Source organism: Ovis canadensis, chromosome 1 (assembly GCF_042477335.2).
Source record: "Ovis canadensis isolate MfBH-ARS-UI-01 breed Bighorn chromosome 1, ARS-UI_OviCan_v2, whole genome shotgun sequence".
Taxonomy (NCBI): Eukaryota; Metazoa; Chordata; class Mammalia; order Artiodactyla; family Bovidae; genus Ovis; species Ovis canadensis.
This window is the reverse complement of record NC_091245.1, coordinates 63733598-63760871: the sequence shown is the minus strand read 5'-3', so window position 1 is coordinate 63760871 and position 27274 is coordinate 63733598. Positions and strand designations below refer to the sequence as shown.

Genomic DNA, 27274 nt, shown 5'->3' with positions numbered 1-27274 from the left:
GAATTCTTTTGCATGGGAGATAACCTTTAGCTTATTACAATTTCTTGTCATTAATATTTCATTTGTTAGTGCTGACATAATGATATTTGCATGTCTTACATATTTCATCTTTGAACATTCTTTTCACATAGACATGTACTGCCAAATATTGCAGTTCATGAGCATATGATTTTAATCTAGCGTATTCATTGCTTGGAAAGAATTTATAAAATTCTGCTAGGTTCTTTTTTTGATAGTTGCCTTTTAGGCATGTCATTATGTTGTACATTAGTTATTTCCAGTTGAAGTTTCGGTTGAAACTCCTCAGATAGTTAAATTCATTTTGAAATAGAGAAATTTCATGCATCTAGATCTGAAAAATACTACTGAAAGTGTTTGAGTTCAGAATATCTACCCACCAAAAATTTTTGTGGAAATGGAGATCTCACTTGTTTCAATTTTTCAGAGGAAGTGTATAAAGTTGTGTGAACTACTTGTGATTCAAATATTAGTTGTCATCAAAATGATTTTATCACACTATGTTTCACATGTAAGCATTATTCTGCCTTGCAGTTTGGGGTTGAATTCACAGATAAACATTAAATAAATCTGCAGCAAAATTTAATTTCTAAAATCACATATCATTAGTAATAGAGGTTGAGGGCAGTTCTTATACAAAAAAACCCTTGAGTCGTAACCTCAAAAAGCCCAGTAAAGCTTCATTCCTGCAAAGCCATCAAACTGCTGCATGTCAGAGTCAGGAGATTCAGTTTCTATTTTGACAAACAAAATTCACAGAACCACTGAAAGTGGTTCAAGAGTCAATGGAGTTCACTCTTGATAGTACTGGCACAATAACGTATTGTAGATTCAAGTATTTCCTCAGAGTACCTGGTGAATAAAATACAATGAATAATCATAGCTCTAAATATCTTAACTTTTTCACAAGTGTTTTTAATTTGTCTAGTTCATCTTTTTCTGATCTCTTGCTATCAATCTTATCACATTTTAGCAGATTCCACATCAGTCTGTACTGATTTAGTTTTGTAACTTACTTGAAGTTACTCTTACCTATATATACTCTTACCTCCAGCAGCTATTCATAGAGGTTAACTTTGCAGGCACTTCAAACTCAGCATTGATTCCTCAAACAAATAGTAGTATTACTAACATCTATCGATTGACCAAGAGGCAAGTAAAACCACTTGGAAATATTTGCCTTGATTTTTAGTTGACTATTGATAGTACTCCGATGTCCTTGACATTTCAAGCAACTGTTCTTGCCAAAAGGCTAACAAACAAGTTTATTTTTGCTGCATGATTTAATTGTCTATCAATAAGTGACTTTCATTGTCGGACTAACAAATGAACCACTTATAAATTTCACTTTAGTTGCAACTCCATTTCAAATTTTTGTGAAGAATTTTTTATTGTGATGAGATACTCCATTTTAGTTTTCCTGATTTTTCTGTTACATTTCTGTGAAGTGGGAATATTGTGTCAAGTGCTTGGTATAATAGTGTTGATGTATATAGTATTTTTTTAAGCACAGCTGTAGTGTCATCACATAATAAACACAAAACTTTGACATCTAGCTTGATCACAAAATAATCCACATTCCACTGTACCTTAAAAATACAACATTCAAAGTTGACTTTTTTCTTTTTTTGTTTTGATACAATGGATATGCAGTGATCATAAAATCTCACAAGTCAATATATGTTCTGCTCGAAGCACTTGTCAATTTATAATCGCATCACAGGAATTTTCAGTGCAACAGTCAGAGGTGGGAAGCAATACGTGCCTTTGAGCCTCTGCTACAACTACTGAACTCTACCATTTTAGCACAAAACAGTCACAGACAATATACAAATGAATGAGCTTTGTTTATAGATATGGAAACTATAATTTCATATAATTTCTGTGTCTTGAAATATTATTTTTCTTTTGATGTTTTAAACCTATGAAAATGTAATAACTATCCTTCACTTATAAGCTCTACAAAAATCCTTGTTTTAGGTTTTGGCTTTGAGGAAATATTGTTTACTTACCTAACTTTATTTCTAATTAAGCTATTTGAAGCAAATTTTCTGGAATCATGTGATTGAAAAAGAATATTATTTTTTAATGAAATGTTAATATAATGTTATATAAGTTTCAAGTGTACAATATAGTGATTTGGTATTTGTATATATTGAGAAATAATGACCACAATAAGTAGAAAATCCTTCTTAAGGATACATTAATCAGTTATTAGATTTGTCATGCACACCAGAGTATAATACAAAAAGTTAGAATACAACAAACATGCTTCATATCTCGGCTCTTTAGTCAGGAGATACTGGTGGACTTTGTACTGCCTAGGTATTTTTATTTTAAAAACCCAAGACCATTACATTAACTATAATTAGAGATTTCAGGTAAGCCAAAACATCATTTAAGCATTTCATTTATTTGTGAAAGAAGCCCAGGGTAACTCCCAAACCTAGGCAGTGTATCAATAGCAGCCTTTCAGCACACCAACCCTTCCCTTACTTATTGAGTCTCTGGATGGATATCCTAAGAACTACCCCAGTCCTCATTTCTTATCTGTTTTTTAGGGCATCAGAGGCAGCCCGGGAAGAACAGGACTGACTGGATCTCTAGGTCCTCAAGGAGCAAAGGGTTCGTCAGGCCCACCAGGAAGCCCAGGAGTTCAAGGCCCAAAGGTACTTGCATGTTTGTTCAGATGGATGACCAGCATCTTTCCTGGCCCTGAGTTATTGACTAGATCACAGGATGGTAAGAGTGACAGCTTGTAATTAAATTTGGCCAATAATAAGAAACACATGAGGAAAAAAGAAGAGTGCATAGCCTTGACATAGCCATCTCCCATGATAGCCACAGTGCATATAATTTGCTGGAACAACTTATTAACCCAGGATTAGTGATACACTATAAAAATGCTATTTTACTCATTTTATCTCTCCTTCCTTTTCTGTCATCTATCTTCTCCTCCAAAACAGAAAAATTGTATTTACTTCCAGTTACATACTTTCTCAGGTATACTTCCTATTCCACTAAGTCTGAACCTAACCAAGTAATTAACAAATATGATAAGCGCACAGATTATTTCTTAAAGTCAAAGTGGTAGTAACTGTCTTGCATTAATCTTCATTGCAAGGAGTGTTGTCACATGTTAATAGGCTTTCCCTACAAAACCTCTCTTAGAAATATCTCAGTGTATTGTAGATTTGACCCAGACAACCAAGAGATTAGACCAATATCTAATGCAGTTTCATAAAAGACCAGGATTAAGACATTGGCACCCTCGTCATTATTATCTCTTAATTTGATTTTCAAGACTTAACATCTAAAGAATTTTGAGGTATTCTGAAAATGATGACTCAGCAACTTATTGTTTACAATTTGAGCCTGTTAATGTTTATACCATGAATATCCCTTTCTACTAAAAAAAGATAGCTGAGCAAATGCTAAAATTGAAAAAAGAAATAATATCCTTACCTCTTTTGTGTGAATCTGGGAAAAAAAAAAAAAAAAGGATCCAATTTGTCAAGTCCCAAAGCTATATCTTTATCTCAAGACAGTGAAGGATAATTTGCTAATCTGAAAGCTTTAGTCAGAGTTTACCAAGCATCATTTTTCATTACCTTATCTACAAACTGAACATGATTTCTAAGCTTATTTTTAGAAATTGTAAAAGCTATTGCAACTCATTTCAAAAACAAAATAAAAATATATTTAAAAATACTTGACTTTTAAAAACAAAATAACAATAATTATATCTTTAAAAGGAACTCTTATGAGATAAAGAGGCTTGGTATCAAAGGAATCTTGGGAAACAGATAATGGAAATTTCTTAATGATGGAATTGAAAAAAATAATCATGGCAAAAACCAGGGTTCACATTTCAAGAGATTCTGCTCTGTTTGTGGTATCAGCTGAATCATCTCTGTATGGTAAAGAAAACACAGCAAAATAATTTCCATTCAAATAAAACACAAACACCCCCACACATACCACACCCTCTCTGTAGCCCCACTATCCTCCTCCCACATTTGCAGGCCCCCCTCTCCCCTCCTTTTTCAGTAGTCATGACCACAATCTCTGGAATTCTCTTTCCCTACTGCCACGTTTCTTGTTCATTGTAATCAAATATTATGTATGTGGAGAATATTGGTGGGGAGAATGATCATGCAGATTTTGACTTCCCCAGTGCTTTGTACTACGACTGAGGATGGGCCAGAATTTAGGTTTCGTTTTAAAATAATATGTTTTAAAGTTCTAAAGTCAAGATTACCTTTCTTTTTTTTTTTTTTTGTCCATAGGGTGAACAAGGGCTACCTGGTCAACCCGGAATTCCAGGTAAAAGAGGTCACCAAGGAGCACAAGGTGATCAAGGACCATGTGGAGAGTCTGGCATGAAAGGGGAACCTGTAGGTGCCAACTCAGAAATTCACTGAGCACTTCTTATTCTACATACCAGGCCACCATCATACAATAATGATAATCATTTCTATTCACACTACAGGGAGAACATGGTATCCAAGGTTTGACGGGTTTCCAAGGATTCCCAGGTCCCAAAGTATGTTTACATATTTTCTACTGGTCTCTGAGAATCCCAGGCATGGGGGAGCCTGGTGGGCTGCCGTCTGTGGGGTCACACAGAGTCAGACACGACTGAAGCGACTTAGCAGCAGCAGCAGCAGCGAGTTATCTAGAAAAAAGAAAAGGTGTTGAAATACCAATATTTAATCTCTGACTTGAGCTTCTGTTTTTTTTAATTGGCAAAATTTCAGTTGGTATAGAATTATATAATTGAGTTCTGAATGTTAATTTTAAAACTTATGTAACTATATATTTTCCTAGCAGTTTTATTGAATAATTTGCTTCTGTATCTTCTGATTCTGTTTTCCCAAACATTTTACTATGGAGATTTTCAAACATACCATAAAGTTAAGAGAATGAGTTAACATGCATATACCTATTACCTAGATTCTACAATAACATTTTACTCACTTTATTATGTAACCATCCAACCAACTATTCCTATCTCCCTCTATCTCAATCCAGTTTTGATGTATTTCAAAGTCAGTTGTAGACCTCAGGACAATTCCTCCAAAATACTTCAGCCTGTACATCATTAACTATCATGTTCCATTTTTTAAGGGCCAGTTCTTAATAGATTGGTACAAGGTTATTTCAAGTGTAAAATGTTCATATTTTGGCTTTTTTAAAAATCATGCTTCTAGGGTCCCGATGGAGATGCTGGCATTGTTGGAATATCAGGTCCTAAAGGCCCTGTTGGACAGAGGGTAAATATGAAGTCATTCTGCCTTCCCATATATTGTGTTTCTTTACTCATTACAGACCACCCATGCTTCTTGGTTCTTACTTTAAAAAAATAAAAATAAAAAAAGGAATTAATATGACTACTGGATAATGTATTTATTAACTTATACCAGAAACAAAAACATAAAGTGATTTCATGTTATAAGCATTAATATGACCAGGAACTAGAGACCACCCTCATGTACCACCTGGAGGAGACTTGTCTGTGACCTGAATTCCTCAGACAACACTTTGAAGAATGGTTCCCAATCGCTCTGCTCAGGGGTGGGTATCCCTAGAGAGTGATGAGGAATTAATTAAAGAGTTGGAAAGATCAGGGCTCAGAAGAACTCCAGTTAGCTGTTTAGAGCCTGAAACTGTAACCTGTAAAGAACATAAATATTAATAGCATAGATAAGTCACCAGCAGTTATTGGTTATTGTTTTGTTTGCTTGCTTTCTTAGTTTTGTTTTTATTAACCACACTCTCCTAACTGATGAGATGATCTATAAAACTATAGAGAAAGAAAGGTGAAAAAAAAAAATGAAGCACTGGTTTCAATGTAGTAGTAGCTCCTCTATGACTAATGCAGGAGGCTTCTTTACTGTCTGAGCCACCAGGGAAACCCCTCTATGACTAATAGCAGCTGCTAAAGCAGCAGTGGGGAGAGTTGAGAAGAGGAAGGTGAGCAGTTCAGACATAGGAGGACTGAATCTTGAAGAACTTAACAACTGAAAAACACTGTCTTTTACAAATATTAAATGAAAAGTCAATTTTTAGAAACCCTACACCCCTTCCCTAACTGTTCCAATAAATTGTTTTCCATAATACAAAGAGCAGTGTTGTCATGGGAAATGTTTATTTACAGACCCCTCTCAACATTTCTCCAGGTGCAAATAAGTTCTCAGGTAATTAAATATTTTATTGATATTGTCAAAGAGAAGTTGGCTGCTTGCCTAGCCTCTGTCCTAAGCACTGTGTCTCTGTAAGCCAGGATCTAAGCCTATACTGCTTTGCAGCTCCAGAAATTTTGTCAGCTCTAAAATAATAAAGTTTGGTAACTAGCTCACAAGTAAATTATAATTGTAAATATTCCTTTATTAAGTCATTATAGAGACAAGTGAAAAGCCTTGCTAGATTAATATTTAGCAAAAAACTATTATGTACAAAATACTGATATTCAGTTTATGTCCTTATATCGTTTATTCCTTATAAAAATCCCATGAGAGAAGCTATTATCTCTACTTTTCTGATAAGGAAACTAAATCTCCACAAGGTAATTCGCTGAAAGCCATATATGGCTAGTATGTAAAGGAGTCATTATTTGAATCCACATCTGATTGACTGAATAATATTTTAGAGGTTGCTTGCTAGTTGCATGATTGGAAAGTAGAATGAATATTAAGTGACCTAGTGCCTAGTTCTTGCTCAATAACCAATATTTGGTGGTTAAATTAAGGTAGGAAATCTAGATTAATTCTTATCCATTTCAAAGTTACGTTTAGGTGGTTAATACCATAGCACCTCATCTTTTGAACACATTTAGATAAAAATAAACAGTATTTTGCTCTTTGCTCTACTCTTTCTAGAGTTTACGTATACCTCTGAATTTTTAAAAACTAAATCATTGTTTCAGATAGATCATGGTCAAATTTATTAGATTAAACCTTTACTTTTTTTTTTCAGTAATTAGCCAGTATCGAGGATATATTTGATTAGGTTAAGAAATCAAGCCTCTTGATTGTAAATCTTTGAGATTTGTGTACCATCTTGTAAAATTATCACTTAAATGTGATAAATGTTTAAATGTGATGTGATTACATTTTAAATGTGATTTCATTACATTTACTTTTTAGAGTATCAGATAATTTCTGTCATTCTAAGCCAAAGTAGTGTTAAAGTTTTTTATCAGTAGACTGCATAGCATTATAATTACCTCCATTGACAGTATTTTCTATACCTTGGCAGGAAAAAGAGATGGACAAAGAGAAAGCCTGTTAGATATTCACATTTATATATTCCAGGTCAAGTGGAGCTAGAAACACTGAAATTTGCAGCCAGTGGGAGTGGGAATAGGGGTTGAGGGAAAATAGCTAAAGTAAGTATTTTGTATTCATTAAGAAATGATAGGCTCCATCTTTGGGAGGAATTAACTAGACATACAGCTTATTCAAAGTTATCTTCATAATCCAGTAGCAGCTTACACTTTCAAACTTGTTCTTCACATTTAATTCTTACAATGGCCCTGTGAATTAGGCATTCTTATTTCTGACGAAGGAATCAGAAGTTTAATTGGGCATAAGGATGCCCTATGGTCCTTTCCCATAATTTCTGTCAGTTCCACTCAAACAGTTGCTCCTTCAACATCTGTAAATAAATTTATTTAAAATTATATACATGACCCTCTGTACTCTTTTTCTTAAAGTAATTGCATTTGTTATGCAATGACATACATATAAAATGGCATCATTGAAACTATCACCAAATAAAAATTGTAATACTGATTTACCAGTTTGTTAGAAATTATAGGTTAATTCTCCTCATGGAAAATTATAATAATATACAGAATTTAATCAGATCAAAATTACTATGATTTCTGCTAACACCATAAGATTTTGTAATAAAAACTGGAATTATGTGGACATGGACAATTTTGCTATTGTGCAAGACATTTTCTAGAATTTTTCTGAAATACTGGCAATGAAACTGACTTGTTTTCTTTTCTTTTTTTTTATCTCAACAGGGAAACACTGGCCCCTTTGGCAGAGAAGGTATAATAGGTCCAACAGGTAGAACTGTAAGTTCGTTGCAATAAAGGTCTTTTTTTTTTCCCCATTTTCTTTTTTTTCCCCCTTTAATTTAACCCTATTCTAGAGTAATCCACAAGGAATCACTCTGGGTATTTGAGAAGCAAGGGCAAAAATGTACATTTTCATCTAGAAAGTTCTTCCTGAGAATTTAGAGATCAAATGTAATGAAGAAGATACATATAGTGAGGTAGGCACTTAAAACTAATTGAGAAAGGAAAATAGAACTGGGTAGGGGAGGAGGGGTTGAGCATCATAATCAGGAAAGCAATAAAAAGAATTTATTTTCTGAAAGAGAGAGCATAAGAAAAGATAGACAGCCAAGATTTGAGTCTTTAAAAGTACTCACTCTTATAACAGAAAGAAATAGTTGGTGGAAATAACAGAAAACCCAGAAAAGCACAAGATTAAGGTCAGTTTCCAGAAAGGAGTAGCTAACAGTGATTTTAAGAGGATAAATTGCAGTACAAGATGGAGTACAGTTTGCACTGAGGAAGGAAGTAAATAAAAATATGTAATAATAACTTTTCTCAAATTCTTAAGCAGAGTTTAGAGCGTGTATGGTTATTTGCATTCAAGACAGGAGTAAACAGATGAAGTTTATGAAGGTTCACTTAGTTATTTAAGATGATACAGGTAGTGAATAGCATAGATAATATTTCTTACTTCAAGAGCAGTGCTCTTTCTACTCCATTCAAGCAATGTCTGGAGAGGAAATTGAGACTGTTAATATATGCCATTGCCTTAGGGAATCTTGCTATGAAATAAAATAGGAAAATAAGACAGTGAATGTTGAGGTAGTCATGGGAGGGTTTTGCAACACTAAATAGTGTAAATATACAAGAGGAAAATTGAGACTTGGAAAGGAAATATTCATTCTCTGCAAGGAATCAATATTTTGAACCATTTGAAAGTGTGGTATATAGAGAGACCAGAGTTTAAAAATATAAAACAGAATCCTTCAAATATTGTCAGTATTCTTATTGATAAATTTAGGGAAGAATTCACCACCAAAGTTATTGGCTTTTTGATTTTTAAAAAAATGAAATGTGTAACTCACTATTTCTCTAGATTTGCAGCATTTACCACTCAGATCTATACAGTCTAAGCGGGACGTTGTAAGTGGGAGAATTCTCATATTTCAGTGGGTGGTTCTTCTGCAAGCTAAGGAACACATACTGTTCTGATTATGGAATGATTGTTCTCTTCCATCAAAAATGTGAAGTATTAATTGGTCAAGGAAAATATGATAAAGAAGTGGCTCAATTAAAATATCTTACTGTGTTTTGTTTATAGATAGTTCTTAAAGGCCCTTACAATGTTCAGCATGCACATCAAATTTTTTCCATCTTCTATTTTTCCTATTCTCAGAAGAAACTTATAAGGAAAGCTCATTATGAAAGAATAAGCATTTGAGAATGGTCAAAACACATTGTGGAAAAAAATAGTGGTGGGGGATGGAACTTGCTCTTCCAAATAAGAAAACATTATTTCAAAGTCTTTGTAAATGAAACCATGTGCTAGTATAAACAATAGATCATTGTAGCAGTTTAGAGCCCAGAATTAGATCTCAGACTACATGGGAATTTAATTATAAGGAAAATGGTATATCAGTATGATTTGGGCTGCAAGTAATAGAAACCCTGGATCAAACCACCTTTAACAATAAGGAAACATATCTTACTATGGGAATCTCAGAGTTAGGAAGGGCTTCAGATTTGGTGTATTTGGTGACTTAATCTTGTTATCCGAGACCATTTCCATATCTGTATTCTACCATCCTAAATGTTATCTTCATAATTAGGTTTAGGGCAAATGACCACAATATCTCAGTTATCACATCTAGATATAATCATCCAAAGTGAAAAAGTGAATTATATCCCTGTCTTGGGAAAAATAAAACTTTTCTAGAAGTCTCCCTTTTTTTTTTTTTTCATGTCTTTTGATCAGCCACACACCCATTCCTACCCCAGTGATAGGCAAGGAGGACAAAGTTCCTTTTAGTCTTACTACTGCTGTAAGAAATTGGAACCCTATTTCACTCAATTTTTCAAAAATCTCTGATGAACTTTTTAAAAAAGGAAAGAAAAGAAACAATTAAAAATCTTAGAAAAAGTAGGAAGCTAAAGTATAGCTTAAGGATTGAGGAGACCTTTATTTGTTGTTCAGAGACTAAGTTGTGTCCCACTCTTGTGGCCCCATGAACTGAAGCACAACAGGCTTCCCTGTCCTTCACTATCTCCTGGAGTTTGCTCAAACTCATGTCCACCGAGTCAGTGATGCTATCTAACTTCTTAACCTCTGCCACTTCATCTGAAAACTATGAAAGAACAGAAAACATATTTGAATACTTTAAATTTTTTAAATTTTGTATGGGAAAAGATTCCATAAATAAAACTAATACAATTGGGAAAAAGTAATTGCAAAGCAAACAATGTATAATGGGTTAATATATATGCTTTATAAATTGGTATAAAAAAGAAAACTTAGAGAAATGAACAAATCAAAAGGTCAGTAACTATCTGAAAAGGTACTCTCCTAACTTTTAGTCAGAGAAACATAAATTGAAGTAATAATGAGATATTGCATCTAACCTCTCAGAAAAGGCTGCAGGGAGAGTAGTATTTTTGTTAGAAATGTGAATTACAGCCTTTATGAAAAGATATTTGTTAAAATAAATGTACATATATGTGAAGACCAAGAAGTTCCCCTTTGAGGAATTTGTCCCATAGAGATAAAAGTACTCAATACACTAAGGAAATTTAACAAAGAGGTGGGTTTTTTTTGTTTGTTTGTTTGTTTGTTTGTTTTCCCCACAACACCATTTTTACTGGGGGGAAAAAAGTATAAAATAACATGAATGCTCATCTGTAGAAGAATGGTTGAGTAAACTGTGATCTAGCCACTTTGTGGAATATTATGAAACTATTAGAATTTATATCTAGTTTGGCTGACTGTTGTTTCATGATGTATTATTTAGCATGAAATGTATCATACATAAAAGAGTATATGATATCAGCATTATAAAATATGACCAATCACTCCATCCACATATAAACACATTTGTCAATATTTGATTAGAAAAAAATACAGATATATACCAAGTCAATACTGGATTAGAGGTGGGAGAGAGTGTAAAAAGAAGTTCTGTAAAGCTAGCTTAAAAATCAGCTTTTTAAAGTTGCTCATGTTTAGTCGCTAAGTCATGTCCAACTCTTTGCGACCCTATGAACTGTAGCCCACTAGACTCCTCTATCTGTGGAATTCTTCAGGCAAGAATACTGGAGTGGTTTTGTTGCCATTTCCTTCTCCAGAGGATCTTCTTGACCCAAGGACTGAACCTGGTTCACCTGCTTGGCAAGCTGATTCTTTACCACTGAGCCACTAGAGAAGCCCCCTTTAAAATTTAATACCTAGTTTAAAATGAATTAAATACAAGATAGGAAACACAAAATAAGTAATATAAATTGTGATTAGATAATGATATGGTATTTTTAGCCTGCAGGATTAACAAAAAGTAATAGTACATTAGAGCATGTGTCAGGAATACACTCCTGTGTATTGCAAGTATAAGTGCAATTTCAAACGAACTTTCTGGAGGACAATTTTTATAAAAAAAAATTTTAAGAGTACCAGGATATTCATCACAGTGTTGTCTATCATGACAAAAATTAGAAAAAGAAATATATAATAGGCAATTTATTTAAAATATTATTATATGGTTTTCAGTTCAGTTCAGTTCAGTTGCTCAGTCGTGTCTGACTCTTTGCGACCCCATGAATCACAGCACACCAGGCCTCCCTGTCCATCACCAACTCCCGGAGTTCACTCAAAGTCACGTCCATTGAGTCAGTGATGCCATCCAGCCATCTCATCCTCTGTCGTCCCCTTCTCCTCCTGCCCTCAATCCCTCCCAGCATCAGAGTCTTTTCCAATGAGTCAACTCTTCTCATGAGGTGGCCAAAGTACTACTGGTAAACATTATAGTTATGTGGGAATTGTGGGTTGATACAGAAAAGCATTAATATTTTGAGGGTGCATATTCATGTTACAGAAAAGATGAATAGTATTATTTCATTTTTTAATTAAAAAAATACATAACAATTTCCACAAGGATGAACATGAAAATAGTAACAGAAATAACAGTAGTTCCAGCAACAGCACTCATGTGCACATGGAACATTTACTGAAATAAACCATATTTTAGATCATAAAACAAATTTTATTACACTTAAAAGAATAGAAGCCATATAAGGTATGTTCTCTGGCCATAATGGAATTAAACTAAGAATTAGTAAACTAGAAAGATAATAGGAAAAGCGCCAAACACTTGAAAATTAAGCCTCACACTTATAAACAATTCATGGACTCAAGTGTCTCAAAGAAAGTTAGAAAATATTTTGAACTGAATGAAAGTATATACAACATTTGAAAATCTGTAGGATGTAGCTCAGAAGGAGGATTTAAATAAAGAGGGTAAAAGAGAAGCAGGAAACCACTCTGGAAGCGAGGTTTTAGAAGGCTGAGGGAAATAGATATTAGAAGAATTTAATTTGTTAATTTCCTTTTAAAATTATTTTGCATTTGATTATCAGACCAGCTGCTTTAACTTAATTGAATGAATGAGTAGCATAACATCTCACTTTAAGGTAAAACTAGGAATAGCAAAACAGATATGATGAATCAATACAGTGTATTTGTTTTTGTTTTGCTTCGCTTAACATAAGAAAATAAAACTAGAATTTGTGTGAATTTAGCTAAACAAGTCTTGCTAGATAGGGAAAAGGAAAAGCCTATTAATTATCATGTTCTGTATACAGCCTCAAGTACATTTGATAAAAAATAAACTAACATTTTCTTTTGTCTTTCAGGGACCCAGAGGTGAAAAAGGCTTTAGAGGTGAAACTGTAAGTTTATCCAAATATGTGGTTATAGGATCACTTTGTCACTAAGTTTTCAGCTCCATGAAAGCAAGGACTTCTTTTGACTTTTTCATTATTATCTCTCTGATACTTGTGAAGGGAAAATAAAATTTAATTTTCAGGAAGTAGAGCTAACCTGTATTGTGTATTGCAGTGAAACTTGGCAAGCCCTAATGTTTAAGAACCTGCCAGTCACATTCTTTCCAAATCACTGTGTGAAATGGAATATATGCCTTGTCACGCATCAGGAGAGGAGGTGTAAGCTTTCTACACTGGTGCCAGAACAGGAGGGCTGTTGAGTCACTTTAGATATATGCCACTAGACCCAGCCAGAACCCTAGAGGGCTGCAAAGCAGAAGCAGCTCATTAGTTGTATTGTACTGGAATTCCATAACTGTCTGACCGGAAAACCCAAACAGACTTTTTGTTCAACCCAATACATTTCAGCCACCTGGAAACAACGGTGAGAGCAAAAGGTACACAGCATTTTCACACTAGGTGACTTTGGCTGGCACTGTTGCCTACTTTTCTAGGATGTCAGTTCTTCCAAGTTAAAGACGATACTTTGCAAAGGGGCCACTTTTACAGCAGAACTTATTAAAGCAGCGGCATAAACAGAGGACAGGCATGGAGTGAAGTAAGGGCTATTGAAACCAAGCACAGAAGGCACATAGGAATAAACTGGAAGAGAGCAGTAAAGCCTTGCTTATAAGGTAATGAGATTATATAGTGACAGCTGAGATTTTTTGCTTTTCGCCATAGGGGTATGCTTGGGGCTCAGACTAAGCAAACTGTAGTTATATTAGTTTGCTGGAAAATGGAATTTATGTGATTTTTAGATAGCTGAAGAATTCTCAAAGGGCATTAAAATAGATGCGTTTAATTTGTCCCTTCTATTTTCTCAGCAGAGTTACTGTAGCAGGAAGCAAGGGTGTTCGTACACAGTGAAGCTATATATGCCAGGAGCAGTGGAAATGAGAAAGAAAAAGCAAGGAGGCTTGACAGAGACAGGCCATTTTCCATACCTGTCTCTAACCACCTCCCTGATCTATCCTCTCCTATTACTGTGGTTACAGCATAAGCTCTGTCAAGAGTAGGACTCCTCGAGTACCTATGACAATGATTGTCATTGGCATTTCATGTGCAAAAAAATTCAGTGGCTCTGATGGATTACCATATATATATATAGTCCAAATTCAATGGACTATGCCTGAAATTGCTGATTGCACTAATAGAGATATGGCATCTAGAATAAAGCAGATAATGATACCAGTCATTCCCAAAGAGGAACATGGACAAAATTAAAGCACACTCAGAGAAGGATTTTCTCAGATCAGTGATGTAACTAGGAGCCCAGTCATTCCCTGTCCTTGTTCTTTTTGCTCTCTCTTCACTTCCTAAGTTTTGCACCTGCTTTGTCTTGCCCAATTCTTTACCCCTGTAGTTCCTACTCATCTTCAGGTTGCAGTTTAATTTGCTGAAGGTAGATTTGCTGATTTTAGCCTCACCCAGTTGCCACCCATGGACATAAAGCTAGTCCCCAGGACCTAGTGCAATGCCTGGCAACTGTTCCTTACTTAAATGTTCTCTTTTCAGAGAGGCTCTTCCAGACCAACCCTATGTAAAACAGCAATGCCTCTACCTGCCTGAGATTCCTTATCTTTCCTTAACCTGTTGCCTTAAAACCTGACATACTGCATATCTATTTCATTTTCTGCTTATTGCATTTCCCCTCCCTAGAATACAGATGAGGGGAGATACAATATTTGAATTTTAAATATTTGAAAGGAAGAAAGAATATGTATAATGAGTAACTCTAGAGGATAAAATTTAAATGATTTATTCATTGAATTTTCAATGTCTGTGTTTAGCTCTCTGAGAGACAGTGAGTTCCCTGAGAGCATGAAATGTATTTGATACCATCTAATTCCCAATGTGTCATAATACCCAGCACATAATTATCACAAGACAGATATAGATTGACTGAATGAATGGAATGCTGGAGTGACTTTCAGCTCAGTATAATATTGAGCTGCTTTAAGACAAGAGAGTTTTGTGAAATAGTGAGTGCGCCACATGCAGTCTAGTGATTCTCTCTCTGAGTTTCCTGCACTGGTATTCCTGCACTGAGTAGGGAATTAGAATATGTACCTTTAAACTCCTTCCAGCTCTCAGTTTATGATTCTAACAAAAAGAAAATTAATAAGCCCATCATACAGCACATGTTAGTTCCAGTCAGATCAGATTTCTGTTTAGAATCCTTCCACTTCATTCTTCATCACTGGCACCCTTTTTTTTTTCATTTCATATATGATATTGTACATGTTTCAATGCCATTCACCCAAATCATCCCACCCTCTCCCTCTCCCACAGAGTCCAAAAGACTGTTCACTACATCTGTGTCTCTTTTGCTGTCTCGCATACAGGGTTACCGTTACCATCTTTCTAAATTCCATATATATGCGTTAGTATACTGTATTGGTGTTTTTCTTTCTGGCTTACTCCACTGTGTATAATAAGCTCCAGTTTCATCCACCTCATTAGAACTGATTCAAATGTATTCTTTTTAATGGCTGAGTGATACTCCATTGTGTATATGTACCACAGCTTTCTTATCCATTTATCTGCTGATGGACATCTAGGTTGCTTCCATCTCCTGGCTATTATAAACAGTGCTGCGATGAACATTGGGGTACACATGTCTCTTTCCATTCTGGTTTCCTTGGTGTGTATGCCCAGCAGTGGGATTGCTGGGTCATAAGGCAGTTCTATTTCCAGTTTTTTAAGGAATCTCCACACTGTTCTCCATAGTGGCTGTACTAGTTTGCATTGCCACCAACAGTGTAAGAGGGTTCCCTTTTCTCCACACCCTCTCCAGCATTTATTGCTTGTAGACTTTTGGATCGCAGCCATTCTGACTGGCATGAAATGATACCTCATTGTGGTTTTGATTTGCATTTCTCTAATAATGAGTGACGTTGAGCATCTTTTCATGTGTATGTCTTCTTTGGAGAAATGTCTGTTTAATTCTTTGGCCTATGTTTTGATTGGATCATTTATTTTTCTGGAATTGAGCTGCAGGAGTTGCTTGTATATTTTTGAGATTAATTCTTTGTTGCTTCATTTGCTATTATTTTCTCCCATTCTGAAGGCTGTTTTTTTACCTTGCTTTCAGTTTCCTTTGTTGTGCAGAAGCTTTTAAGTTTAATTAGGTCCCGTTTGTTTAATTTTGCTTTTATTTCCAATATTCTGGGAGGTGGGTCACAGAGGATCCTGCTGTGATCCTGTTGGAGAGTGTTCTGCCTGTGTTCTCCTCTAGGAGTTTTATAGTTTCTGGTCTTCCGTTGAGATCTTTGATCCATTTCAAGTTTATTTTCATCACTGGCACCCTTGTCCACATCTCCGTAGAGTCCCCCATGGACTCCTGGCTTCTTTCCGCTCCCTCCACTTTTCTTCACTATAATACATTCTCTACATAGAAGTTAGAGTGATATCATTGAAGCATAAATCAGACTATATCAGTTCCCTCTTTGAAACCTCCTTGGTACTCTTCCTTGTACTAGAATAAATCTAAATTCCTCACTGTGGCCTGCAGTGCCCTGCATGGACTAGACCCTACTTGCCTCTCCCGGCTCAAGATGCACCACTTTCTCCTTACCAGTTCCACTGACCTTATCTCTGTTCTTTGGAACATGCTTGCTTTTTATCTAGAGAATTCTTTCACCTGCTCTTTAAATGCCTGGTTCTTATCTCACTATTCAGGTCTGTGCTCAAATATCATCTTAGGGAAGCCTTCCATGGCCATGTGGCCTTGTTACTCCTGGTCATTCTCTTTCACAATTTTCCTGTTTTGTTTTATTGATAGCAGTTAGTGCTATTTGAAAATATTCATTTTCTATCTCCTCTGCTAGAATATGAACTTCTTGAGAGCAGAGAACTTTGATACACTGGTTATCAGTGTCCAGAATAAACCCTACCACATAGTAGATAGCGTTTGAGAAATGAACTGATAAATAAATAAATGCTATTCCCTAAAATTAAAAAGTTAATAAGTACTTCCAGGTCTAGCTGGTTAAAGTAACATTTCCTGAATTAACATACTTCTTATATCTTTTGCTCTGTGGGTTATCATGCATGTGTCTGTGCTAAGTCTCTTCAGTCATGTCCACTCTTTTCCATCCTCTGGACTGTAGCCTGGTAGGCTCCTCTGTCCATGGGATTTTCCAGGCAAGAATACCGGAGTGGGCTGCCATGTCCTCCTCCAGGGGCTCTTCCCGACCCAGGGATCGAACCACGTGTCCTGCACTGGCAGGCAGATTCTTTACCCCTAGCACCACCTGGGAAGCCTGTTGTTACCATAGTTCTCCTCAGAAACAATATAAACTCAGTCCCAAAGTGGGGGACACAGTGACACAGTGTAGGTAGCAAAATTAGCTGCTGAAAAATAGGGTTAATTGGCACATTAGAATTCTTAGTTTATTCTATTTTCATTGTTGAATGAACTGGTATTAAATATCTTTTCATCACCTCTTTTCATTTGATTCCATTATGATTTAAGGAGCTTTATAGAAGTAATCTTTTAATTCCTAGAGACCATCTGCAATTAACTTAATACATAAAACCTTTACTTAAACCCTTTTCTGCTTTCATCCTATGGAAAAGCTTAGTTACATTTCTTATACTCTCCTTAGGACTTTTTCAGTAGATGCTATAGGTTTGTTTTCTTAAAGGGAATGATTTAAATAATTGACTTTCTAAAGATTCCTAATGAGCTACTGTGTTTCAGAATGTAATACCATTGAGGGGGTCAGCCAGAAATAATACTAGTACGTGGAGCATTTGGGGAAAGAATTTCATTAACCAAGACCTATTTTATTGGGACAAATATGACACTCATTGTACAAAGATCAGAATCACAACAGTCTATTGGTTTTATAAATCTTATTTTTAGTTAAGCTGGCATAAGAATTTATAAAGCTATGCTGTTCTTACCAAGTCTTGTACCAAGACCAAATCATGATTCAGTGCCTTAAAAACGAGGTGGGGAGCTCATTACACAACATATGAAAAGTATACCTGTTAGTGTGAATTTGGATTTCCTGGTTAGGAGGCTTTATATCTTCTACAGTTTAACACTGTTAACTATAGTAACGATCCCAAATAAGTCCTTCACCACTAACAGAACTATTTCTGTATTCCTTTACATGAAAGACTTACTTTTCTATTCTATATTTGCCTCATGTCTGTTTCCCCGTGGACTATTTTAAAAATATGTCCCTGGATTCATAAATACATGCTAAACTGAGTCAGAGTTTGATGACATCCTGAGAAAACCCCCTAGTCAGTAGCACTACAATTTCCTTCTCTCCCTCTGCTTCAGAACTCTCATGTTAATAGCAAATTAATCTTGAAAGCTTACAAAAATCTCTTGATTTTCATGAGAGCCTCAAGCACATTTAGAACATGATTGAGTAATATTTGATAAGTAAATAATGCAAAAAAGATTGCTGGAAATATTGGGATAAATTATTTTAAAAGTTTAACTCATACTAGAAATAATATACTAGCGTTAGTCATCCGAAAACAATTTTGATGGAATATCACAATCTGAAACATTTGACTTAGAGCCACAGCAGTAGAAAAAAATGAAAAGCATCCAGCATGAATTTTTAGATTAGCTGCTTCATTTTCATATTGTATTGTTGAATGAAAATTAGTAAAATGTTGGAGAGTTTCATTAACACTTTTTCAAATATTACGTCGAAATGTTTCACAATTCTTGGTTAGCAGAATTATCTTACCCTCAGTTTGAAAGACAAGAGGATGTTTGAAGCATTATAAGGGAAAAAAAAGTCAGTGGGAAATATGTCCTAAATATTAAAAAATTAAGAATTTGAACATTGTTGACCTTCAGTTGCACAGTGGTGTCCAACTCTTTGTGACCCCGTGGACTGCAGCATGCCAGGCTTTCCCGTCCATTACCAACTCCCAGGGCTTGCTCAAACTCATGTCCATTGAGTTGGTGATGCCATCCAACTATCTCTTCATCTGTTTCCCCCTTCTCCTCCTGCCTTCAATCTTTCCCAGGCCCAAGGTCTTTTCTAATAAGTCGGCTCTTCACATTAAGTGGCCAAAGTATTGAAGCTTCAGTTCAGTCTCAGTCCTTCCAATGAATATTCAGGATTGATTTCCTTCAGAATTGGCTGGTTTGATCTCCTTGCAGTCCATGGGACTTTCAAGAATCTTCTCCAACACCACAGTTCAAAAGCATCAGTTCTTCAGCACTCAGCCTTCTTTATGGTCCAATCTCACATCCATACGTGACAACTGGGAAAATCATAGCTTTGACTGTACAGACCTTTGTTGGCAAAGTAATGTCTATTTTTTAGTATGTTGTCTAGATTTTTCATACCTTTTCTTCCAAGGAGCAAGCATCTTTTAATTTCATGGCTGCAGTCAACATCTGTAGTGATTTAGGAGCCCCAAAAAATAAAGTCTGTCACTATTTCCATTGTTTCCCCATCTATTTGCCATTAAGTGATGGGACCAGATGCCATGAACTTTGTTTTTTGAATGTTGCATTTTAAGCCAGCTTTTTCACTCTCCTCTTTCACCTTCATCAAGAGGCTCTTTAATTTCTCATCACTTTCTGCTGTAAGAGTGGAGTTATCTACATATCTGAGGTTATTGCTATTTCTCCCGGCAATCTTGATTCCAGCTTGTCCTTCAACCAGCCCAGCATTTTGCATGATGTACTCTGCATATAAGTTAAATAAGCAGGGTGACAATATACAGCCTTGACGTATTCCTTTCCCAATTTTGAACCAGTCCATTGTTCCATTTCCATTTTTAACTGTTGCTTTTTGACCTGCATACAGACTTCTCAAGAGGCAGATAAAGTGGTCTGGTATTCTCATCTCTTCCAATTTGTTGTGATCCCCACAGTCAAAGACTTTAGCATAGTCAATGAAGCAGAAGTGAGATGTTTTTCTGGAATTGTCTTGCTTTTCCTATGATCCAACAGATATTGGCAATTTGATCTCTGGTTCCTCTGCCTTTCCTAAATCCAGCTTGAACATCGGCAAGTTCTCACTTCAGGGTTCACATACTGTTGAAGCCTAACTTGGAGGATTTTGAGCATTACTTTGCTAGCATGGGAGATGAGTACAACTGTACAGTAGTTTGAGCATTCTTTGGTGTTGCCTTTCTTTGGGATTGGAATGAAAACTGACTTTTTCCAGTCTGGTGGCCATTGCTGAGCTTTCCATATTTGCTGGCATATTGAGTACAGCACTTTCACAGCATCATATTTTAGGATTTGAAATAGCTCAACTGGAATTCCATCACCTCCACTAGCTTTTTTCTGCAATGACACTTCCTAAGGCCCACTTGACTTCACACTTCAGGATGTCTGGCTCTAGGTGAGTGACCACACCATTGTAGTTATCTGGGTCATTAGGGTCTCTTTTGTATGTTCTCTGTGTTTTCTTGCCACCTCTTCTTAATATCTTCTGCTTGCGTTAGGTCCATACCATTTCTGTCCTTTATTGTGCCCATCTTTTCATGAAATGTTCCCTTGATATCTCTAATTTTCTTGAGATCTCTAGTCTTTCCTCTTCTATTGTTTTCCTCTATTTCTTTGCACTGATCACTTAGGAAGGCTTTCTTATCTCTCCTGTTCTTTGCAACTCTGCATTCAGATCACTATATCTTTCATCTTCTTCTTTGCCTTTTGCTTCTCTTCTCATCTATTTGTAAGTCCTCCTCAGATAACCATTTTCCCTTTTGCATTGCTTCTTCTTGAGGATGGCTGTGATCACTGCCTACTGTGCAGTGTTACAAACCTCTATCCATAGTTCTTCAGGCACTCTGTCTATCAGATCTAATCCCTGAATCTGTTACTTCCACTGTATAGTTTTAAGGGATTTGATTTAGGTCATACCTGAATGTTCTAGTGGTTTTCCCTACTTTTTTCAATATAAGTCTGAATTTGGCAATAAGGAGTTCATGATCTGAGCCATAGTCAGCTCCTTGTCTTGTTCTGGTTGACTATATAGAGCTTCTCCATCTTTGGCTGCAAAGAACATAATCAGTCTGATTTCTGTATTGACTATCTTTTGATGTCCATGTGTATAGTCATCTCGTGTTGTTGGAAGATGTTTGCCATGACCAGTGTGTTCTCTTGGCAAAACTCTGTTAGCTTTTGTCCTGCTTCATTTTGTACTCCAAGGCCAAACCTGCTGGATGTTTGAAGCATATATGTATATGATTCTTGTTAAAATTCATAGAATGTATAATTCATTCAAATGAAAAATTATCAAACTCTTTTAATTCAAGTACACACTCTCCTTACATTCATACAGATGTCAAAATTAAAGTTCCCAATTTGTATACGTATGTGACCTTCTTTTTCCAGATACAAAACATTAAGAATAAAATTGATAAAAGGCTTGAAAAATCACAATTCTAAAATGAATCTTGGAAATTATCTTTACCAAACCTGTTATGTTACAGTTGAGATATTCTAGATCCAAATGTACAATGACTCCTACAAGAACATACAGTTAATTAGGTACGGAGATAAGACCAGAGCTCAGTTCTCCCAAATCCCATGATTTTCTATTAATCATAGTACCTCTCAGAAAATAAGGGTCAGGGGCAGCTTGCATAAGGAAAATGGTATGTACACATCTCCCACCTACATTAAGAGTAGCCTAGCCACCCACATACAGATTCCATATGAATGGATTCCTGATATGTAGTTATTCTGCTGTATATTATAATTCATTCATTCCATCTTAATTACATTGCTGTCTAATAATTATTGTTGTTTACTTGCTAAGTCCTGTCCAACCCTTTTGCAACTCCACAGACTATAGCCCACTAGGCTCCTCTGTCCATAGGATTTCCCAGGCAAGAATACTGGATTGGCTTTCCATTTCCTTCTCCAACTGTCTAATAGTCTTGTTTAATATTTCTAAACTCCTAATTAAACCCACTAAACGAGTGGTACTCATGCAGGAGCCATATTGCACCCCTACCCGTGAGACATTTGGCAACGTGTGGAGACATTTTTGTCACACTGCAGAAAAGAGAGAGTTCCAAGTGGTGTCTATTGCGTAGAGACCACTGATGCTGCTAAACATCCTACCAGACAGGTTTCTGTATTTAAATGATGAAAGGGAAGCTCTCTCTACCTCAGTTCAGTGCAGTTCAGTTGCTCAGTCGTGTCCGACTCTTTGTGACCCCATGAATCACAGCACACCAGGCCTCCCTGTCCATCACCAACTCCTGGAGTTCACTCAAACTCACGTCAGCCTAAAGGAAAGTATATCATGAAACAAAATCAAGACTTCATTTTCATAAAGGCAAAATATAACATGCTGAGGTTTAAGGACATACACTTACCAGTATTTTTCAAGTTTAATGAAAAAGAATGTTACTTTTGAAGGATCAGTTCAGTTCAGTCGCTCAGTCATGTCCGACTCTTTTTGACCCCCTGAACGGTAGCACACCATGCCTCCCTGTCCATCACCAACTCCCGGAATCCACCCAAACCTATGTCCATTGAGTTGGTAATGCCATCCAACCATCTCATCCTTTGTCGTCCCCTTCTCCTCCTGCCCCCAATCCCTCCCAGCATCAGGGTCTTTTCAAATGAATCAGCTCTTCTCATCAGGTGGCCAAAGTATTGGAGTTTCAGCTTCAACATCAGTCCCTCCAATGAACACCCAGAACTGATCTCCTTTAGGATGGACTGGTTGGATCTCCTTGCAGTCCAAGGAACTCTCAAGAGTCTTCTCCAACACCACAGTTCAAAAGCATCAATTCTTCAGTTCTCAGCCTTCTTTATAGTCCATCTCTCACATCCATACATGACCACTGGAAAAACCATAGCCTTGACTAGATGGACTTTTGTTGGCAAAATAATGTCTCTGCTTGTTAATATGCTGTCTAGGTTGGTCATAACTGTCCTTCCAAGGAGTATGCGTCTGTTAATTTCATGGCTGCAATCACCATCTGCAATGATTTTGGAGCCCAGGAAAATAAAGTCAGCCACTGTGTCCACTGTTTCCCCATTTATTTGCCATGAAGTGATGGGACTAGATGCCCTGACCTTAGTTTTCTGAATGTTGAGCTTTAAGCCAACTTTTTCACTCTCCTCTTTCACTTTCATCAGGAGGCTCTTTAGTTCTTCCTCACTTTCTGCCATAAGGTGGTGTCATCTGCATATCTGAGGTTATTGATATTTCTCCCGGCAATCTTGATTCCAGCTTGTGGAATTAAATGGAGAGCAAATTTATTTGCAAAGGTAGTGCTTTCACTATAGCCAAATAACATCCATAATTATTCACATTAATTTGGTTTCTCTTATAGGAAATTAACATAGACAATTATAGTTTTATTATAAACTGCATGATAACCTTCTTTACATGCTTTTTTATATAATATCCAGAGAAAGTGAGTCACTTTTCCTTAGTAGTGGGTTAGGTAAAAGAATGAAGAAAACTAATAAATATTTTATTGTTGGAATAATAATTTGTTTTACTTGGCCTTATTCTATGCACTTATTTCATTGGGGTTGTCTTGCCCTGTCTTGTTTAGTTTGAATTTATTTCATTTTGTCATATTTGTGGTGATCTAACTTGTTCTGGATAACAAGCTCAGTAAAAATAGTTTCTTCTTTCTATGACAAAAAGCTTTTTCAAAGATAAGATAGATATTTTGTACTAAACCTTCAGTGCAATTTTCCTAAAAATATGCTACGTAGGGTTAAAAGTTTATTTTTACAATGTTGATCCAAAATGGAGAAACTTACACAGCTAGTTTCACTCCAAGCCTTTGTATATTTAAAAGGCTATGTCCAACACGAAATTTCTCTAACTTATCATGCAGCTTCTGGGTCAAAAGTTTTATGCATTTTCTGCTTTAAGTTATAACCATAAACCATGCAAACTAAGAAACATTCAACGGACATGGTGTTGGAGTACTCTATCCTTTTTAAGTTACTCTGTGTTGTTGTTCTTCTTGTCACAGTATATTTAGAATCAACAGCTTTGGCATAAAAGATACTTAATCAAGCATAGCATCAAGATTATCCAAAACTCAGTTGAGGATAAATTTTGCTTTGTCACCTTTTAACCATAATCTGAATTTGAATCAATGTAGTTTTAACGTTCAGTTGACCATCGAGTAAGTTAAGTTTTGAGCATTCTTAACAGTGATTACTATTGTTCATTTTGGAAAAAGTCAGCATAACTTTTCATATTTTACTATATACCAAACTATATTAGTTTAGAAAATAGAATAGTTAAATGTTTAACTATTTTTAATTTCTAAACTAATGCTAGTTAATTTTAACATCATTCATTTGTTAACAATCTTTGAACATCTACTGTGTATCAGGCACTGTTCCTGTTCTAGAAAACTAAAGAGTGACTAAGACACTTTTAAAATCACTGCAGATGGTGATTACAGCCATGAAATTAAAAGATATTTACTCCTTGGAAGGAAAGTTATGACCAACCTAGACAGCATATTAAAAAGCAGAGACATTACTTTGTCAACAAAGGTTCATCTAGTCAAGGCTATGGTTTTTCCAGTAGTCATGTATGGATGTGAGATTTGGACTGTAAAGAAAACTGAGCACAGAAGAATTGATGCTTTTGAATTGTGATGTTGGAGAAGACTCTTGAGAGTCCCTTGGAGATCCGACCAGCCCATCCTAAAGGAAATCAGTCCTGGGTGTCCGTTGGAAGGACTAATGTTGAAGCTGAAACTCCAATCTTTTTGGCCACCTGATGCGAAGAGCTGACTCATTTGAGAAGACCCTGATGTTGGGAAAGATTGAGGGCAGGAGGAGAAGGGGACAACAGAGGATAAGATGGTTGGATGACATTATCAACTCAATGGACATGAGTTTGGGTAAACTCCAGGAGTTGGTGATTGACAGGGAGGCCTGGCGTGCTGTGGTTCACGAGGTTGCAAAGAGTCGGACACAACTGAGCGACTGAACTGAACTGAAGACACTTTTAGAGGTCCACAGGAATGCATAAGTGGTTAGTTGAAGAGGAGGAAAGTGTCAAGGTGGGTAGAAAGTTTTAAACAAGTATTGGAAGAATAATGGGGATTAAATAGAAAAGGGAAGGAGGAGCATTCCTGATCAAGGAAGTAGTACATGCAAAAGAATATATGTGTGATAGAACTTGGATGATTCAGAGATCCACAAGTAGTTGATTATATATGGAGTTTAGGATGTGTTGAGGAGAGTAAGTGGAAATAAGTTCCAGAAAAAATAAGTTTTTGAAAAGGCAGGGGTGCACATTGACTAAGAACATATACTTTTGTATTTAACTGATAAGAAATTTATACTTCATTCACTAAGTAGCAAAAAGCCATGGGATGATTTTAATTAAACAGTGATATATTTAGATTTCTATTTTATAAATAGAATGTAGTTAGCGTAGTAGAAAGGAAAAAGTCAGTAAGTCAAACTAGTCACATGATCTTAGCTAGGGCTTCTATAACTAATTGCCATGGACTAGATGGCTTAAACAACAAACATTATTTTTCATTGTTCTGGAGACTGGGAAATCCAAGATCAAGGTGCTAACAGATTCACTGTCTAGTGAGGGTTCTTCACCTGGTTTACAGATAGCTGCCTTCTTACTACAACCTCACATGTAGAGAAAGATCATCTCTCCATTTTCTCTCTTTATAAGGGCACTGCAATTCATAGAGGCTCCACATGATTTAATTAGCTCCAAAAGACCCCTATCTTGGAGACTAGGGCTTCAGTATATGAATATAGGAGGGGACACAAACATAGTCCATAGTGTGATCAGCACTAAACTAAGACATTTACTATAAGGATGGAGCAGTAGTATTTGGGAAAGATTTGGAGGTCAGATCAAGAGTAATGGGTAACCAAATTATAGTTAGATGTTGAAGGAAAAGATGTTGAAGGATACTGGACTTCCCTGGTGGCTCAGACAGTAAAGAATCTGCGTACAATGCAGGAGACCCAGGTTCAGTTCCTGGGTTGGGAAGATCCCCTGCAGAAGGGAATGACTACCCACTCCAGTATTCTTGTCTGGAGAATTCCACTGACAGATGAGCCTGGTGGGCTACAGTCCATGGGGTCACAAAAAGTCAGACATGACTGAGGGACTAACACTTTCACTTTTTCACAAGAACATTGAAGTTTCCTTTTTTTTACCATTAGGTGAATAGTAGATAGAAATAACAGGGAAAACATAATTAACATTTTTAAATTTTACATTTTTCAGTTTAAAATTAATATATTTGGTTTCTAGTGATATCAACAAAATATGAGATTATATATAGAGCTTGTTCATGAATGTGGGTGATAGCTGAATTGAAGAACATACAACCTCAAAATACTAAAATAACTTTGAATCTTATCACTTGCCTTGTACAAAAAGGCAATGATATCAGTTGAATCTTAATAGTTTTTTTATACCAAATCAAAACTATAATGTATACATACTGTGCTTTGTCTCCATTTCTCCTAGGGTCCCCAAGGACCAAGAGGTCAACCAGGGCCTCCAGTGAGTTTATTTACATTTATATCTGTTTACCATTGATGCTTATGCACCTGCTTGGTTTGAGATATCTACTAAGTACTTAAAATTTTTTTTTTTTTTTGTATTATAGGGTCCACCTGGAGCACCTGGCCCAAGAGTAAGTCTTCTTGATTTTGTTCATTTTACCTTAGTATATTTTTTTTCTAAGCTTCTTCTATTAACTCTGTTAAAGGTATCCCTTTTGCCCACCTCTGTTCTTTTTGTTAATCTGATATAGGGTCTTCACAACTCTAATAGAACCTTAAATCTGGGCTTCAGACTTTTTGTCTATAAAGTAGGATGATATCTCCTACTTTTTTGGATGGATTTGAGTTTTAAATAAGTAAAGTGCTCAGCACAATGTCTGACATAATTAGTACTCACAAAGAACTCCCTCCATTTCCTCCTGTTTCAGAATGCTAGCTCTCCTTCTTCAAATGTTCTTTTTTGTCAACCAGAGTTCTCCATGTTATTAAGGTTTGCATGAATCCTTCTCAGCTGCTGGTGGCTGTGGAAGCCCTTGGACTTCTCGTGTATCAGTATTTGCTTGTTATTTATTATAACCCCAAACTTGCTACTCCTATCTTTGAGGCGATACTTCTGTTGCATCATTATCAGCTATCATCTCCTGGCCTCAGTGTTTCAGATT

At 36.1% G+C, this 27274-nt stretch overlaps 1 protein-coding gene across 5 annotated transcripts in view; it reads left to right on the top strand.

The window, feature by feature from the left end:
- Positions 1-27274, top strand: part of COL24A1 (collagen type XXIV alpha 1 chain) — a 392145-nt gene that overhangs the window by 345245 nt on the left and 19626 nt on the right. For all 5 annotated transcript variants that reach the window (XM_069596518.1, XM_069596489.1, XM_069596509.1 and 2 more), the window contains 8 exons: positions 2580-2687; positions 4308-4415; positions 4511-4564; positions 5232-5294; positions 8054-8107; positions 12989-13024; positions 26575-26610; positions 26717-26743. In XM_069596518.1, the coding sequence (XP_069452619.1) occupies positions 2580-2687; positions 4308-4415; positions 4511-4564; positions 5232-5294; positions 8054-8107; positions 12989-13024; positions 26575-26610; positions 26717-26743 (486 nt within the window). The remainder of the gene's footprint in view (positions 1-2579; positions 2688-4307; positions 4416-4510; positions 4565-5231; positions 5295-8053; positions 8108-12988; positions 13025-26574; positions 26611-26716; positions 26744-27274) is intronic.